The 15,994-nt window shown below is 43.4% G+C and overlaps 1 protein-coding gene across 1 annotated transcript in view; it reads right to left on the bottom strand.

Annotated features, from left to right (window-relative positions):
• Positions 1-254: 254 nt before the first annotated feature.
• Positions 255-15,994, bottom strand: part of CD81 (CD81 molecule) — an 85,760-nt gene continuing 70,020 nt past the window's right edge. Inside the window, exons 3-8 of the mRNA XM_073574056.1 lie at positions 14,503-14,600; positions 13,771-13,845; positions 6,048-6,158; positions 5,199-5,267; positions 5,006-5,089; positions 255-923 (exon numbers count right to left, since the gene is read on the bottom strand). Of these exons, the coding sequence (XP_073430157.1) occupies positions 861-923; positions 5,006-5,089; positions 5,199-5,267; positions 6,048-6,158; positions 13,771-13,845; positions 14,503-14,600 (500 nt within the window). The 3' untranslated portion in view covers positions 255-860. The remainder of the gene's footprint in view (positions 924-5,005; positions 5,090-5,198; positions 5,268-6,047; positions 6,159-13,770; positions 13,846-14,502; positions 14,601-15,994) is intronic.

Genomic DNA, 15,994 nt, shown 5'->3' with positions numbered 1-15,994 from the left:
CAATGACTGTATTTTCCATAAAACACTTGTACAGGTATCTGCTGCAGCTCTGCTAGTCCTGTTAATGACAAGCTTCTGCTATTTAGTCCTCGATATTCATGATTTCCAGCTATTTTTGCTCCCCCCACCACTCATTGGCAGCTTTCTGCCTGCGTACAGGGTATGCAGCAAGCTATCAATTAATGGTCAATTCAAGGGTACTTACACATTTTATGCACATTCATTCCAAATATAAACAAAAGAGACAAGTCATGTGGAGTTGGGAGGAAAAGCCCCCAATAAATGTTTTTAATGAGAATCTTTATACATGTTTATATATAATTATATATATATTCACTTTTCCGTCAGATGACAGATTGTGTGGAGGGATCGTGCAGGAAAGGGTATTGTTAGGATTGGTCCTTCCCCCGACAGTACTAACACAATATATTTTCCACAGGAGCGGGCAGAGAAATGATGCAATAAGGCACTGGCATGCCTCAGAGAGGTGTACTGATGCGTAATCATCATTCATTCGGAAGGAATGTCAACTCCAGAAGGTCCGATTTTTGTGGCAGTGACAAAGTGACATTGATTTACACTAAGGCTAGGAGTGAGGGGTCCTAAAAAGAAGGGATTACATTCTGCAGGACCCCAGCTCCCAAGTGCCTTTTTGCTGTAACCTCAGGGGAGGGGCATTATAGAGGGAAGAGATCCTCATGGGCGGTCAGGTAGGAAACTTCTGCTTCTCATCTGGGTTGAACATCTGCACAAGCTCCACAAGAGCGGCGAACAAGTGTTAATAAAAAGACACACTCAGGGAGGGAAGAAGGAAAATAAAAGAGATGGGTGTTATTTACACGTGAGAAGAACCGAAGCTCTCAGTACACGGAGTAGATCCGAATGCCGCAGCACAGAACCATACTGAATATCATCTCGATGATCTAAGGGAGAAACAATAAAACATTTTTAAATTAAAAAAAGTAATATTTACAAAATTATAAGAGGATTTGACAGTTCTCCTGTTTTAGGAAATGCTTGAATTCCCCATAAAATAACAATACTCTATTATGTTTTCTTAGAATCCTCTGGTATCCCTCTTGAAAATGCATAGATAAAATTGACCACTGTTGGTTAACATTCGCCATGTCTGTTGTGATACACTTTAAAACCATCATTGGTTCTGATTGGTCGCAGTGGGTAGGGACAGCCCCTTTAGCAAGAAGAATGGTAACACCCAGTTGCCAAGTTGCTTATAGGTTTCCAGGAGGAATAAATGTAGGTTCATTCTAGATTTTACTATCCTTCTCAAACATTACATGGGTTGCACCAAGTTTAGAAGTTATCCTCTATCCTTAGGATAGGGGACAACTTCCCGATCACTGGTGGTGTGACCGCTGGGACTTCCACCAACCCCCGAGAGCCAGAGCTCCAAAGAGCTTTGTGTAAATTTTTGATCATGTGCACCGCTGCTCCATTAATTTTATATGGGACTAACCGAGATCTCACAGTAGAGGGTTCAGCAGGTTCAGTACTTCCATTAACCACTTAACGACCAGGGGTATTTTTGGCCATAACTTTTTTATTTTTCCTTCTATATGGCCATGTGAGGGCTTATTTTTTGCGGGATGAGTTGTACTTTTAAATCACGTGACGGGGTCGGCGATGACGTCATTTCCGGCCCGACAGCCAGAAATGGCGGCCAGAAATGCTATTTAAATGCCCGCTGTCAGCTTTGACAGCGGGATTTAACTGGTTAATAGGCGCGGGCGGACGGCGATTCCGCTCGCACCTATTGCGGGCACGTCAGCTGTTCATAACATCAAAGCAGGGGAGATGTCTGATGACGGACTGTGTCCATCATTGGACATTAAGGGGTTAAGAATAAACGGAGTGGATATATATGATTGACCATTGCTCCATTCAGGTTCTCAGAATTATTGGAGGTCCTAGAGGTTAGACCCCCTGCGATCACCTATGGATAGGGAAATAATTTCCAAACTTGGTACAACCCCTTTAATGATTTCCTTTCCCAAGGATTTAATAACAGATCCATAAGGGTTTTTTTTCAAGGGTCTTCAATAATGGTTAAAAGTTTTAATTTGTCTCCACTTGACAGGTTTCCAGGACAAGACCAACAGAGACCTGAGGTTGACCCTGACTGGTCCTGCTGTATATGTTCACTGGAAAAGGGAGGGTACCTGATTGTAAAGACAAAGTACACTGTACTTTTATTCGATTTACATTCCAATAATATTGTCACTATAGGTTTAAAATCCTTATGGGATTAATATCCCAAAGTGGTAAATAATAACACTGAGTCCGGGCGATCTAGGGCAGGCACAATTCGCTTTGCAACACATCAAAGTCACTGAATTCACACATGTATGACACTATCAACACACCTATAATGGTCCCCATAGGTAGCTCACATCAGAGGTAGAGCCCCTAAAAGGGACCCAAGTTATGAACTTATCCCTAACATTTTCCTTGTGTTCAATGGAATCTGCCAACAGAATTTTAATATGTAATCCGGCAGCAGCATGATGTAGGGACCCTGATTCCAGCAATGTATCACTTAGTTTGCTGGGTGTAGTAGTTGTGATATAATCACAATTTCCTCTATTGCAGATCTAGCAGCTCTCAGACTGCTGAGCCCTATATAACCCCGCCCACATCACTGATTGGCACCATTCTGTGTACAATGTATATTGAGGGAAAGCTGCTAATCAGTGGTGGTGGGGGGGGCGGATGGACCAGGAGGCACGAGACACCTAGTCCTGGTGTGATAATCTCCTGCTGATAAAGCACTAATTGTATTGAAACAGTAAGACGCAGCCCAGGAACTGACACATCACTGGATTAAGGATCCCTGTCCCTACATTAGATCACATAGCAAAAAACTTCTGACGGGTTCCCTTTAAAGATTCTCTAGAATCATTGCTCTTATCAGGGCGATTATGTATCTTTACTCTTTAGCAGTAATATATTTGAAAGGAAATGTATTCATTTAATCTGATGCAAGTGAGACTTTACAATTCTTTACTGGGTCCCCACCCCTTCCTGCGAACATATACAATGCAAGTTGTTAACAGCAGGATGCTAAATGTACCATTACCTTATGCTTCATTTGTGAGAGTGGGAAAAGGTCGGAGACATTGCTGGTTTGTCTGTCGTGACCCAAAATAAAACGATATCTGCACACATATGGAGAATGCTGCGGATTCACTTCTGGATCATCTTTCCCAATAAGCGCCTCCAAAATGACACCCAGAGTGCAACCCATCATTACTAAAATTACACTTTCAGTGCCCAGGCCACCAGGAGTTGTTTGGGAGGATCTCCAGACAAGAAAGCAGCTAATTTGTAGTCATAGAATAAAAGTGTGATCCTGCTCCCCTACGTTGAAGTAGGCAGTGAATCCTCAGGTCGGATGAAAACCCATTCCTGATCAGTGGTAGGACTAGGGAAAGGTAGGGATAGCCAAACGTTTTTAGATAAAAATTGCAAAAAAAATTTATTTGTAGAATTGAATAAAACGGAACATTCCCAGTACTGTAGAACAAAATAACAAATGTGAGAGCTTCTCCTACACGTTTCGAACCAAACCCCAATCCTTACTCATGGATCATGACCATGAGTGAGGACAGAGATTCATTTCGAAACATGTAGGAATGTAGGAAAAACGCTCATATTTATTATGTTTTTCCAAAGTATGGGGAATGTTCTGTTTTTTTTTAAATTCTACAAATTATTTTTTTTTTACAATTTTTGTAAAAAAAACAAAACAAAAAAACATGGATATCACTACCTTCCCCAACTCGTATAATGTGTGACCACCAGTTCTCTTGCCAAACAATTCCCTGTATCTCAGGTTCCTGAACCTCAGGTATATCGGGACCAGCTCTCACCATTACATCTACCGACAGCAAACGCCACAATTTGTCTACCCTTGATTTCAGCTGGTTTAAAAAAAGTAAAAGATATGGATCCGAGGCATAACAAATGGGGGACGTGCTGGACAAATGGATGTATAGAGTGCTATAGGATTGTCTGAAATTCAACCAGCAATGTTTCTGTCATCGCGTCTTATGCACACAATTGTTTCTGGGATTCATATTATACAGATCATATATACAGATCTATAGATAATTTTATTATTAATGGTAATGAAAGTAGAAATATGCTGCCCATAAAAAGAGCCAGAGAGCAACCAGCCGAGTGCCTGATGCATTTCTATGTATCCCTTCTATATGATTCTGCAGGAGTACAGGAGAACATCTACAAGGAGTTTGTACGTTCTCCCCATGTTTGTGTTGGTTTCCTCCGGGTTCTCCGGTTTCCTCCCACACTCCAAAGACATACTGATAGGGAATTTATATTGTGAGCCCCAATGGGGACAGGGATGATAAGTGTCTGGCAGCATGGTGGCTTAGTGGTTAGCACTGCAGCCTTGCCATGCTGGGGTACTGGGTTCTGATCCCACCAAGGACAACATCTACAAGAAGTTTGCTTGTTCTCCCCATGTTTGTGTACATTTCCTACCACACTCCAAAGATCGAATGATAGGGAATCTAGATTGTGAGCCCCAGTGGGAACAGTGATGATAATGTATCTGGCAGCACGGTGGCTCAGTGGTTAGCTCTGCAGCTTTGCCGTGCTAGTATTCTAGGTTCAGAATCCCACCAATGACAACATCTGCAAGGAGTTTGTATGTTCTCCCCTTGTTTGTGTGGGTTTCCTCCCACACTCCAAAGACAAAATGATAGGGAATCTAGATTGTGAGCCCCAGTGGGAACAGTGATGATAATGTCAGCAAAGCACTGTGGAATTAATGATGCTATATAAGTGAGACAAATAAATAGAATGCTGTGGAATTAATAAAGGTGTAAAATAAATTAATACATTTTTAGGTGCAGATGAGTTTAAACAGATGTGGTTCGAGGCAGTCTAAAAGTTGGCACAACAGATTTATTGACGAATACAGAGTTTCGAGTACAGGTCAGAAGAAAGTTTAGGATCTCACCATAATGACAGCCACCACTGCAGCCGCAATACCGACCAAGTGTAGTTTAGATTGGAACAACTCGTCAATTTTTTTATGGCAATCCTATAAAGTAAGGAGTCAAAGAAATGTTAAAATATTATTAAATGAAGCCTATAAAAGACCTTGCTGCGTCCACCAACATGGTCATCATCCAGTTACTATATCTACTGACCTCGCTCATTATTCCAGGTGGACAAAGGCTGTCGCCTAGGTTTCTTATATCAAGTTTACAGCACTGCAGCTATAAAAGAGGAACATAACATACAACCAGTAAATAAAAATAATAACAGCAAAACTTAAAAAATGAAGTCATTTAATAAGTGATGTGATGTTCCAGTAAAAAGAAGCATAAATCCTTGTAGGTCCATAATATAATATGTAAAACTGCTGAGTAAAAATAGACCCTAAGCAATGAAATCAGCTTCCTTTTTTATGTATCCTTTATGTCCTTTTTTTTTCAATTTCAGGAAGTAATTTAAAAGGGAACCTGTAGCTTGATTCATGCTGTCCAGACCACGGCCAGAATAAATCGGATCCTGGCCACATGATTGTACCCAAGTTTAGTTTTCCCTGAAATGCTCCACTTTGGCTTTTCCATGTATTAACACAGGGAGAGACCTGTCAATCACCTAGAGCGGTGCAGGGAGGAGCTGACCTGGCAGACTCGTCTAATCTTTGCTGGATGGATCTTCGAACATCAAAGAGTTTCAGCGAAATATCTACCTGGCTGCGATTGAGCAACCAGGCTCCGATTCATGCTGCCTGTGGTTTGGGCAGTATGAATCAAGATCGATGATTGTTTTTTCACTGGGTGCAGGCTACCTACAGATGCCCTAGTAAAGATTAGCCAACACTTCTTATTGAGGTTTTTGGTTTTATCCATAAAAAGCAAGTGAAATGACAAAACCTTACGGCTCATTCTCCTCACATCCATAAAGCTTTGAGGCATATAGACAGCAGTCGCATTGGAGGTACCTATCATGTCTCATTTTTTGGAAGTAAATAGGTTTGTTTTTCTTACCGACTCATGGAAAACTTTGATAACAGGTCTAGCCTTCTCATACTCCTCCTTCTTGGGACTTCTTGCTTGTTCATAAGCTTCATCATAAAACTGTTTTATCTCTTTTGAGACCTGAGAAGACGGAAGGTTTTATTTTGTATCCACATTATAATACATTACCAAAACGGTAAGAAGTCTGCAGCTCCATTAAGATGATCAAAGTACAAAATCTGCTAGAGTTAAATTACACAAGGTATAACAGCGTTAAAGGGAAACTGTCACTAGATTCATGCAGCCCGAATCACAGGCAGCATAAATCATTGCCTGACTGCACAATTACAGACAAGTATGTTTTACTCAGAAACATTGCGGCGCTGCAGAGAAAACATAGTTTAACATCCAGGAGATTTGTGACAAGTCCTTTTGTGGCCCCCCCAGGTGGCTTCTCTTTGCCAGTTGATTGACAGGTCTCTTCAATGTGTGTCCAAAGGGAGAAACCTGTCAACCACCCGGAGCTCTGCTTGAAGAAGTCAGCTGGGGTCCATGTTGAAACAGTCAAGACTCACTATGGTCCCTGGATGAATTTTCAAGCTATGTGTATAGTCAAGTTGGACAGGGTTTAAGATAAGATAAGATAATCCTTTAATCGTCCCACCATGGGGAAATTCAGAGCATTACAGCAGCAAGGCAGGAACAAGTACAGATACAGATGCATAAAGGCATTACATTGACAGTAGGTAGGTACATATACGAAAAAAGAAAAAAAAAATGTAACCGGACTGTCACAACTTTGGATCTATCAGTTCACTGTTTGGGTCGTTCTCCGTTTTGGACAGTGCTGGTTATACAGCCTAACTGCAGCAGGAAGGAAGGACTTTTGATAGCGCTCAGTCTCACATTTAGGATGAAGTAGCCGGTCACTGACAGTACTGCACATCTTTGTCACGGTCTCATGCATGGGATGGGAATCATTCTGCACCATGTAGCTCACCTTGGCCAGTATCCTCCTGTCGCCTACTTCCTGAACTGGATCAAGGGGACATCCCAGGACAGAGCTGGCCCTTCTAATCAGTTTGTCCAGCCTATTCCTGTCCCTGGTTGATATGCCACTACCCCAGCACGCCACACCAAAGAAGATGACTGATGCCACAACAGAGTTGAAGAAGGATGCAAGGAGTGCCCCTCTAACTCCGAAGGCTCTCAGCCTTCTGAGCAGATAAAGCCTGCTTTGGCTCTTCCTGTACACTGCATCCAAGTGATGGGCCCAGTCAAGCTTATTATTGAGGATCACACCAAGGTACTTATAGGTGTCGACTATCTCAATGTCATTTCCCTGAATGTTCACCACTACTGGTGGATTTTTGACCTTGCGAAAGTCCACCACCAATTCCTTGGTCTTCCCGGAATTAATCCAAAGGTGGTTCCTCTGACACCACTCCACAAAAGCTTGGTTAGTGTCTCTGTACTCTCTTTCATCACCTCCTGTGATGAGGCCTACTATTGCAGAGTCATCAGAATACTTCTGCAAGTAGCAGCTAGATGAGTTGCACCTAAAATCCGCAGTGTACAGTGTGAAGAGAAAAGGGGCAAGAACTGTACCTTGAGGTGCCCTTGTATTGCAGATCACCGTGTCTGACACACTGTCCCGAACCTTTACAAACTGAGGTCAGTTCGTGAGGTAGTTAAGGATCCAGGTGGAGAGTTGGAGGTCTACACCAACAAGGCCCAGCTTGTCTCTCAGTAGACCTGGCTGTATGGTGTTAAAAGCAATAGAGAAATAGAAGAACATTATTCTCACAGTGTTCCCAGGTTTCTCCAGGTGAGAGAGAGTCCTATCTAGAAGGTGGATAATGGCATCATCCACACCAATGCCCGGCCTGTAGTCAAACTGGAGAGGGTCCATATCCGAGCTCACTAGAGGACGGAGAGGTGTGAGAACCAATCTCTCTAATACCTTCATCAGGTGTGATGTCAATGCTACAGGTCTATAGTCATTAAGGTCTTTCGGATAAGGTTTCTTCGGAACCGGTACCACACACGATAATTTCCACAGTTGTGGTGCTATACCCATTCTCAGGCTCATATTGAACAGATATGTAATGATCTCACTCAGCTGGTGCCCGCAGGTTTTGATTAGTCTTGCACTGATGCCGTCAGGACCTGCAGCCTTCAAAACTTTGATCTTATTCAGTTCTTTTTCAACCTGGGTACTTGTGAAGAACAGACCCTGGCTCAGTTGACAAGTTGCAGCAGGGTGTGAGGTTATTGTAGCAGAGAGGTGTGAATGGTATGCAGGGGCAGGAGCAGCCAGTGTGTGATTAAATCTGTTAAAGAATAGATTAAGTTTATTAAGCCCCTCTTTATCTACAACCATCCTGGAGTCTGTCTATGCCCAGATATAGACTTTAGACCCTCCCAGACTTCATGGATCCTTTTCTGTGACAGTTTCAGTTCAATTTTTCTTTTATAATTAGCCTTTCCCTGCCTGATTAGATTCTTCAGATCTTTCTGCACCTCTCGCAGCCTGCCCTTGTCACCTGATCTGAAGGCCAACTTCTTCTCTTTGAGAAGAGCCTTTATTCCGGGGCTGATCTATAGTTTGTTGTTAGAGAAGCACCTCACTACTTTTGTGGGTACCGTGTTGTCTACACAGAAATTAATGTAGTCCGTTATACAGTGTGTGAGACCATCCATGTCATCCCACCAAGGACAACATCTGCAAGGAGTTTGTATGTTCTCCCCGTGTTTGCGTGGGTTTCCTCCGGGTACTCCGATTTCCTCCCACATTCTAAAGACATACTGATAGGGAATTTAGATTGTGAGCCCCATCGGGGACAGTGATGATAATATGTGCAAATTGTAAAGCGCTGCGGAATATGTTAGCGCTATATAAAAAAAAAAAAATAAAAAATAAATATTATAAAAATAAACATTATCACCATAGGAATCTTGCAGCACTTCCCAAGTGGTTGTTTCAAAGCAGTCTCTCAGAGCATCATCACTCTCCTCAGTCCATATCCTCACTGTGCGAGTGACAGCAGGTTCTCTCTGTACAAGTGGCTTGTACACGGGTTGGAGGTGCACTAGGTTGTGATCCGATCTTCCAAGGGGCGGTAGGGCTGACGAGGCATATGCCCCTCTCACATTGGCAAAGAACAAGTCCAATGTTTTGTTGTCTCTAGTGAGGCAGGTAACATACTGTGTGCAACTGGGTAGTATGGATGCTGGAGACACATGATTGAAGTCTCCCGAAACCAGAAGGAGTGCTTGGGGGTCAAGGGACTGCATCATGCTCACTGTGGATTGTAGGACCTCAGTGGCGGCATCAGCTTTCGCAGAAGGGGGGACATATGCAGCTATCATGATTACATGCGATAGTTCCCTCGGTAAATAATGCCCACAGCTAATAGCTCAATGTCCTTACAGCATGTTTGCTCTTTGACCACAATGTGCCTAGAGTCACACCATCTATCATTCACAAATATCGCCAGCCCTCCGCCTTTCCTCTTACCACTCTCCCTTGTCCTGTCCGCGCGAATGAGTTTAAAGCCATCCAAGGAGACAACAGTGTCTGGAGTACCTTCGGTGAGCCAGGTCTCTGTAAACAGCAACATGCTGCACTCCCTTAATTCCCGATGATGTCTGGTCAGCGCCGACAGTTCGTCCATCTTATTCCCGAGTGATCTCACATTGCCCATAATGACGGAGGGAAGAGCAGGTCTATAGCGCCTTCTTCTAGCTTTCCTGAGGGCTCCAGCTCTGCAACCTCTTCTCTTAGTCTTCCTTATTTCTGGTGGAATGTCCACTGGTCTATTAGCAGCATGCTGCCTTGCTGTATCCCTAAGCAGCAGTATAGCTTCTCTGGAGTAGACAATAGGGTCTTGTTCAGTTCCTGGATTTCCCAACACAATAGATCCAAGTAAAAACAAGGTAAAAAGTCCATCAAAGGTCCAGGTCCTCTTATGGTTTTCCATAGTGCAATGTCCCTTTGTAGTAACAATAAAAAAAAAAAAGAAAGGAAAAATAGAAAATAGAAAAAAAGGAGATCAAAGAAGGAGCTACTGTAACAGGCTGCCACTCCAGCGGCGCCAGGAAGTAAGGATTTGATGTCAATAGTTGCTAGCAATGCCGATGATATCTCCACAAGAAAGCAAACTGGCTACACTTCCAAGTGGCTCTTCATCAAAGCATCCAGCTATATCCAAACTCTATCCAAATACACATGAAGCCCATGTGTACAGTCTAGTCAACATGTTATGGGGTGCATCAGTTCTTACTCATGACTAATGCAGTCCAAACAGATAATTGACATGGGCTACATGTGGTTCTCCTCTTCCCACAACCGCATACAAGATTTCTCCCGTGCTTCCCCCATACTCTGGAACTCTCGACCCCAACATATCAGACTCTCCAATAAAGTGAAAAAGTATAGGTCATACGAGGGGATCACCCGACACAGGATTTGGCAAAAACATATAAATCTTTAATATATAGAAACAGGAGTGCACCCAAGGAGGGCTGAGACCCGACGCGTTGCGCCACGCTCGGTGGCTTCGTCAGGGTGTCAGCCCTCCTTGGGTGCACTCCTGTTTCTATATGATGCCTGTGCATTAAGCCATAGGTTCTATTCATGGATGACATAGGTGTTTATTACATCTTGTGTTTGTGTTACTCCAATTGGTGATGTAGATGATTGGTTGCATTGTATGGCCCTGTTTACCATACAGGTTTATTGGGGGCTGTATTTTGGGTTTGTACAGAGGGTTATCAGCTCCCTTGTACTTTATTATGCATGCCTAGCATGATGATGTTGGGGCGGTTATAGGAGCATTATTATGGTCACGGATTTTGTGACGGCTTTTGTCGCTACACCTGATATTCACAACATTGGATATCCGTGTATGATCATACGCCTTTTTTCACACATGCTACAATTGCATTTCATTTCAGGTTCCAGGGCGTTGTTCTCACGCCTCTATATTCATTACAATTGTTCTATAGGTATATTATCCATTTGGAGTGCACTGTTTTCTATACATTTATATTGTGATTACATGTGGTGTACTATTTATATACTACACTGATTTAGACCACATATTGTGTTTCATTAGGAGTGTATAGCCAGGGAGGTGTGGCTCTATTATGAGCCTTTGTTTGTGGATGTCACATGAGTGACGATTTTTAATGTTTTTAAAACTCTGTTTGTTATCTGTGTCCAAATAAAGATTTACATGTTTTTGCCAAATCCTGTGCCGGGTGATCCCCTCGTATGACCTATACTTTTTCACTTTATTGGTATGTCTTGTTTATAGGTCAGGTTGGATCCCCGCTTATGTCATTGGTGCCCCCTCCAAGTTTTCTCGTAACATATCAGACTCTCACCTTCCATGGAAACCTTCAAAAGGAACCTGAAGACCTACCTCTTCCGACAAGCCTACAACCTGCAGTAACCCTTGTTCGACCAAACCGCTACACAACCAGCTCTGCCCTCGCCTATCGTATCCTCACCCATCCCTTGTAGATTGTGAGCCCTCGCGGGCAGGGTCCTCTCTCCTCCTGTACCAGTCGTGACTTGTATTGTTTAAGATTACTGTACTCGTTTTTATTATGTATATCCCTTTTCATATGTAAAATGCCATGGAATAAATGGCTCTATAATAATAAATAATTATAATAATTTTAATATTGATTGAACAAAGTTGGATGTCTTTATGAAGAGCTCCCCGGTTGCTGGACTATGTGTTTTTCAGGATTCTGCTACCCTGTGTTAGGCGTCGGGTTCCTGCCTCTGTACAGGAGGAATCTCAAGCCTTGCTTTCTGCGGTCTCCCATTCCTCTCCGACCGCAGAGGAGCCGGCTCGTTCCCGGTGTCTTGCTCAGTCTGCTACTGTTGGCTTGGTTACTGCTGCCAATCAGGGTTCAGCTATAGTAACCTGCATTAGCCAGCAGTGAGCAGCTCTTGGGGCTAAGGGTCCCGTCACACTAAACGATGGACCAGCGATCCTGACAACGATATGACCTTGTCAGGATCGCTGGTGCCTCGCTACATGATCGCTGGTGAGCTGTCAAACAGGCAGATTTCACCAGCGATCAGGACCAGCGATGACGCTTGTATCCAAGGTAAATATCGGGTTACTAAGTCAGCGCGTCTCTTAGTTACCCGCTGTGTACCTTGGATACCTGCATGCTCGTGCTGGGAGCTGGTATCCAAGGTAAATATCAGGTAACTTAGCGCGCGCGTCACTTAGTTACCCACTGTGTACCTTGGATACCAGCTCCCAGCGCGAGCACGCAGGTATCCAAGGTACACAGCGGGTAACTAAGTGACGCGCGCGCTTAGTTACACGATATTTACCTTGGATACCAGCTCCCACCGTCTGTTTACAGCGCTGGGAGCTCGCTGATCCTTGCTCTCCCGCTGCCACATGCATGCTGACCAGCGGGAGACCAACGATCAAAAAATGGCCCATGACATTCCTGCACGATCAGCGATACCCGGTGGGGGGGGGGGGCAGGTCGCTGATGCGTGCCACACACAGCGAGATCGCTGGCAAGATCGCTGTTGCATCACAAAATCAGCAATCTCGCTAGCGATCTCACTGTGTGTGACGGGGCCTTATGTCCTTCTTTCGGCCCACTGAGCATGCCCGTAGGAAGTCCTCTCATTGGAGGTCTGAGGTCACATGCTCAGGTCCTATTGCTGCTCCCATTGGACCACTAGGAAGGTCCTGGAAGGAGGCTGCTATAAAAGAGTTGCATGGCCGCATGGCCATGCGCTAGTATAGACTCTTATAGTATTAAGTTGTGGTATGTGTGATGATGGATGCATGAAACTGGTGAATGACTTATGAAACCCCTACCCTTGGTACGCATGTGTTGTGTAGCCTAGCCTGTCCAGGGCCCAGGCTTAGGGTAGGTAGTTGGTGGAGTCAGCACCGAGCGGTGGCACTGCATAGCTCCGCAGTGCTTCCAGCTCCTCTCACACGTTATGCCAGAGAGTGTCATCTGTACGAGACGCATACGCCGCAGTGTCCGTCTCAGCGATACCATGCGCAGTTACTGCAGTTTCCAGCGCTAAGCTTAGGCTGGCTAGTGGCAACCGCTAGTGCGGCGCTGTACACACGCAGTGCGGTAACATAACTGTCGGCTGCACCCTGTGACTGCTAACAGGGCACAGCGTTTCTCCAGGGTTAACCCCTGGCACCGCAGTAGCGGTTCCCTTAGTTGTAGTCTGTGAGGTAACAGGTTTCGGCGTCTCTTTCTGCATCTCTGTGCTGTAACAGAGTTCGCTCCTGTGCACACCGGGTCAGCGGTTACCCCACCGGTGTTCATTACTGAGCAGCAGTTTATCATCTCTGCACGGTAGACTCCGGGTTGCGATCGCACTTTATTAAAATTAAATATTTAGTGCGATCCACAACCCTAACACCCTGTCTTGGGGCTTCATTGTCAAGATGGTAGGGTGAAAGTACTATAAAGGTAGACGCTGTGGCTGCCAAGACATCTTGAAGACAAGTTGCACAAACTTGTTTGATTCCTTCTGCTTTGCTACTGGGGACAAGAACCTGTGCAGAACACCCACTAATGGTTGTCAGTTATCAGTCACAAGATAAATACAGAATGAATTGGTCAATGTGGCTGAGGTCCTGGTAAGCTCAGCACAGGGGCTTGATTCTGATTTGAACCATATTGTGAACCTCCTTAGAAGTCTTGATACAAAATAAGAACAAAACATCTCTCTTACCTGTTCTCTGTTCACAAATCCCCAGATGCCGGCAGCTACTTCACATGCAAACAGGATTACTAAACACGCAAAAAACTGGAGAGACAATAAAGAATTGGAACTGGAGCTCAATGATAAAGCAAAAGAGGCACAACCTAATATAAAAACACAAAGCCTTGCCCCCATAGAATAGAATGGAACCTGGACTGCTGGAGACATCATTACTAAGAAGATCATGTTAATTCAAAGTGACAGGTCCACTTGTCATAGAGATATCCTCTTAGGGATATTACGATTAACTCATAGGATTATTATGTAGGTGTAAGGTGAGGAGGAAAAGAAGCTGAGGTCGGAAAAATCTTGACCAACGCCGGTGATTCTAATCGACCATTTATTTTCTCTATCCATGGTCATAGGTTATCATAAACTATCACATTTTAATAAAATGACTGCTGGGACCTTTGGTAGGTCACGTGCTTACCTTATTAAATAAAACAGAGACTTCCTACAAGAGTGCATCACCTTGGAGGACTTAGTTTAGTATGTTTGTTGTCAGGTTTATCGTTGGACACCCTTCAAACTAAAAGTAAATTGTCCAAAGTAGACAACCACTTTACATGCTTTACACGAATATAAGCCACATCTGCACTTTTATTATTTATGATCTTTTGCTTGACATCAATGCAGGTCCATAACATTGGGCGCATGCAACATGGACGTAGTGTAATACATATTGCATAGCATGTTTCTTACCGTTCCTAGAAGACATTGGGATTCTTGAATAGCCCCATAGCAGCCTAAGAAACCCACAAACATCATGACGGCACCAACTGCAATAATTATATAGATCCCTGGAACGATATTGTAAAATAAAGTTCTAGTAGAGCAGATATGGGCAATTTCAGTATGGATATCAATACTATCTAACAAGTTCAATAGTTAAACATAGTAACGCTATGATATTTGGCATTAGACCAATAAGACACAAGGGTGGGCTTCATTTAGATTTGTGATATTTGTATGATGCCGTGTGAAAGATAAATCAAATGGAAATTGGTTCAAGCCTAGCAATACTCACACCAATTTACTGTATTTCAGCACTCCAATAATTAAGGCATAATATACTGTAATTGCATTTTTGTTAATGTAATTCGACAGTACTAATTTTAAAGGGAACCTGTCAACAGGATTTCACACCCCAAACCATTTATATGTGCATGTTGCACTTTCAATGACAAGTTCAGTAATATCTTTACATGGCCAGTCCGTTCTTTCTTTACTGAGAAATCAAAATTTAAGTTGATATGCAAATAAGGGTGAAGGTCTACGGTAGATCTGAAGCCTCTGTTACTCCAGCTCTAATGTCCATCGAGTACAGTCTTCTCCTTTTTCACCGACGGCTTCTAAGATGGGTGACTTCAAGCAAGGGAGTCATCAGTCAAGCAGGAGAAGGCGGAGCTGGGTGGGGAATAGAGCTGGAGTGACAGAAGCTTCAGATCTACCATAGCTCTTCAGTCTCAATTGCATATCAATTCAATCACTGATTTCTCAGTAATGGAGGAACGGACTGTCTAGATAAAGGTACTGCAGGACTGTAAATTATATACTGTAAATAATTTAGGGTGTGAAATCCTGATGAGATACTCCCTCTACAGATTAATTTATAGGTTGTCAGATAACAGATCAGGGTAAGCTTTGTATATTATTATTTTTGCTTTGTATATATGTTTATTCTGAATCAATTCTCAATGTAAATGGACCTGAGATTAAACGACAAGTGACAAAACAATCATTTATTTGCATCTTTTATGCGGTCATAAAACTTATCGTTGGCTGGCAGAACATTCACTTTTATAAAAAGGTGCCGACGATGGCAACGTATGGTAGAAGGGGGAGCAAACAGTTGCACAGATCTCTCATATGAGCCCCCCTACAACATCAGTGTCACATATAAGGGTGGCACAGTGGCTCAGTGGTTAGCATTGCAGCACTGTGGTTCTGGTTTCAAATCCCACCAGGGACAGCATCTGCAAGGAGTTTGTATGTTCTCCCCATGTTTGCGTGGGTTTCCTCCCATATTCCAAAGACATACTGATAGGTAATTTAGATTGTGAGCCCCATCGGGGACAGTGCCAATAATGTCTGTAAAATGCTGTGGAATTAATGGCGCTATATAAATGAGTAAAATAAATATAAATTAAGTCAATGATTTCTTCCATGGCAGATTGGTACTCACGACATGCAA

This window comes from Dendrobates tinctorius, unplaced genomic scaffold (assembly GCF_039654945.1).
Source record: "Dendrobates tinctorius isolate UK_male_01 unplaced genomic scaffold, ASM3965494v1 ptg000037l, whole genome shotgun sequence".
In the NCBI taxonomy this organism is placed as follows: Eukaryota; Metazoa; Chordata; class Amphibia; order Anura; family Dendrobatidae; genus Dendrobates; species Dendrobates tinctorius.
Note: the sequence above shows the minus strand (reverse complement) of the source record. Positions and strands in the feature narration are given on the sequence as shown.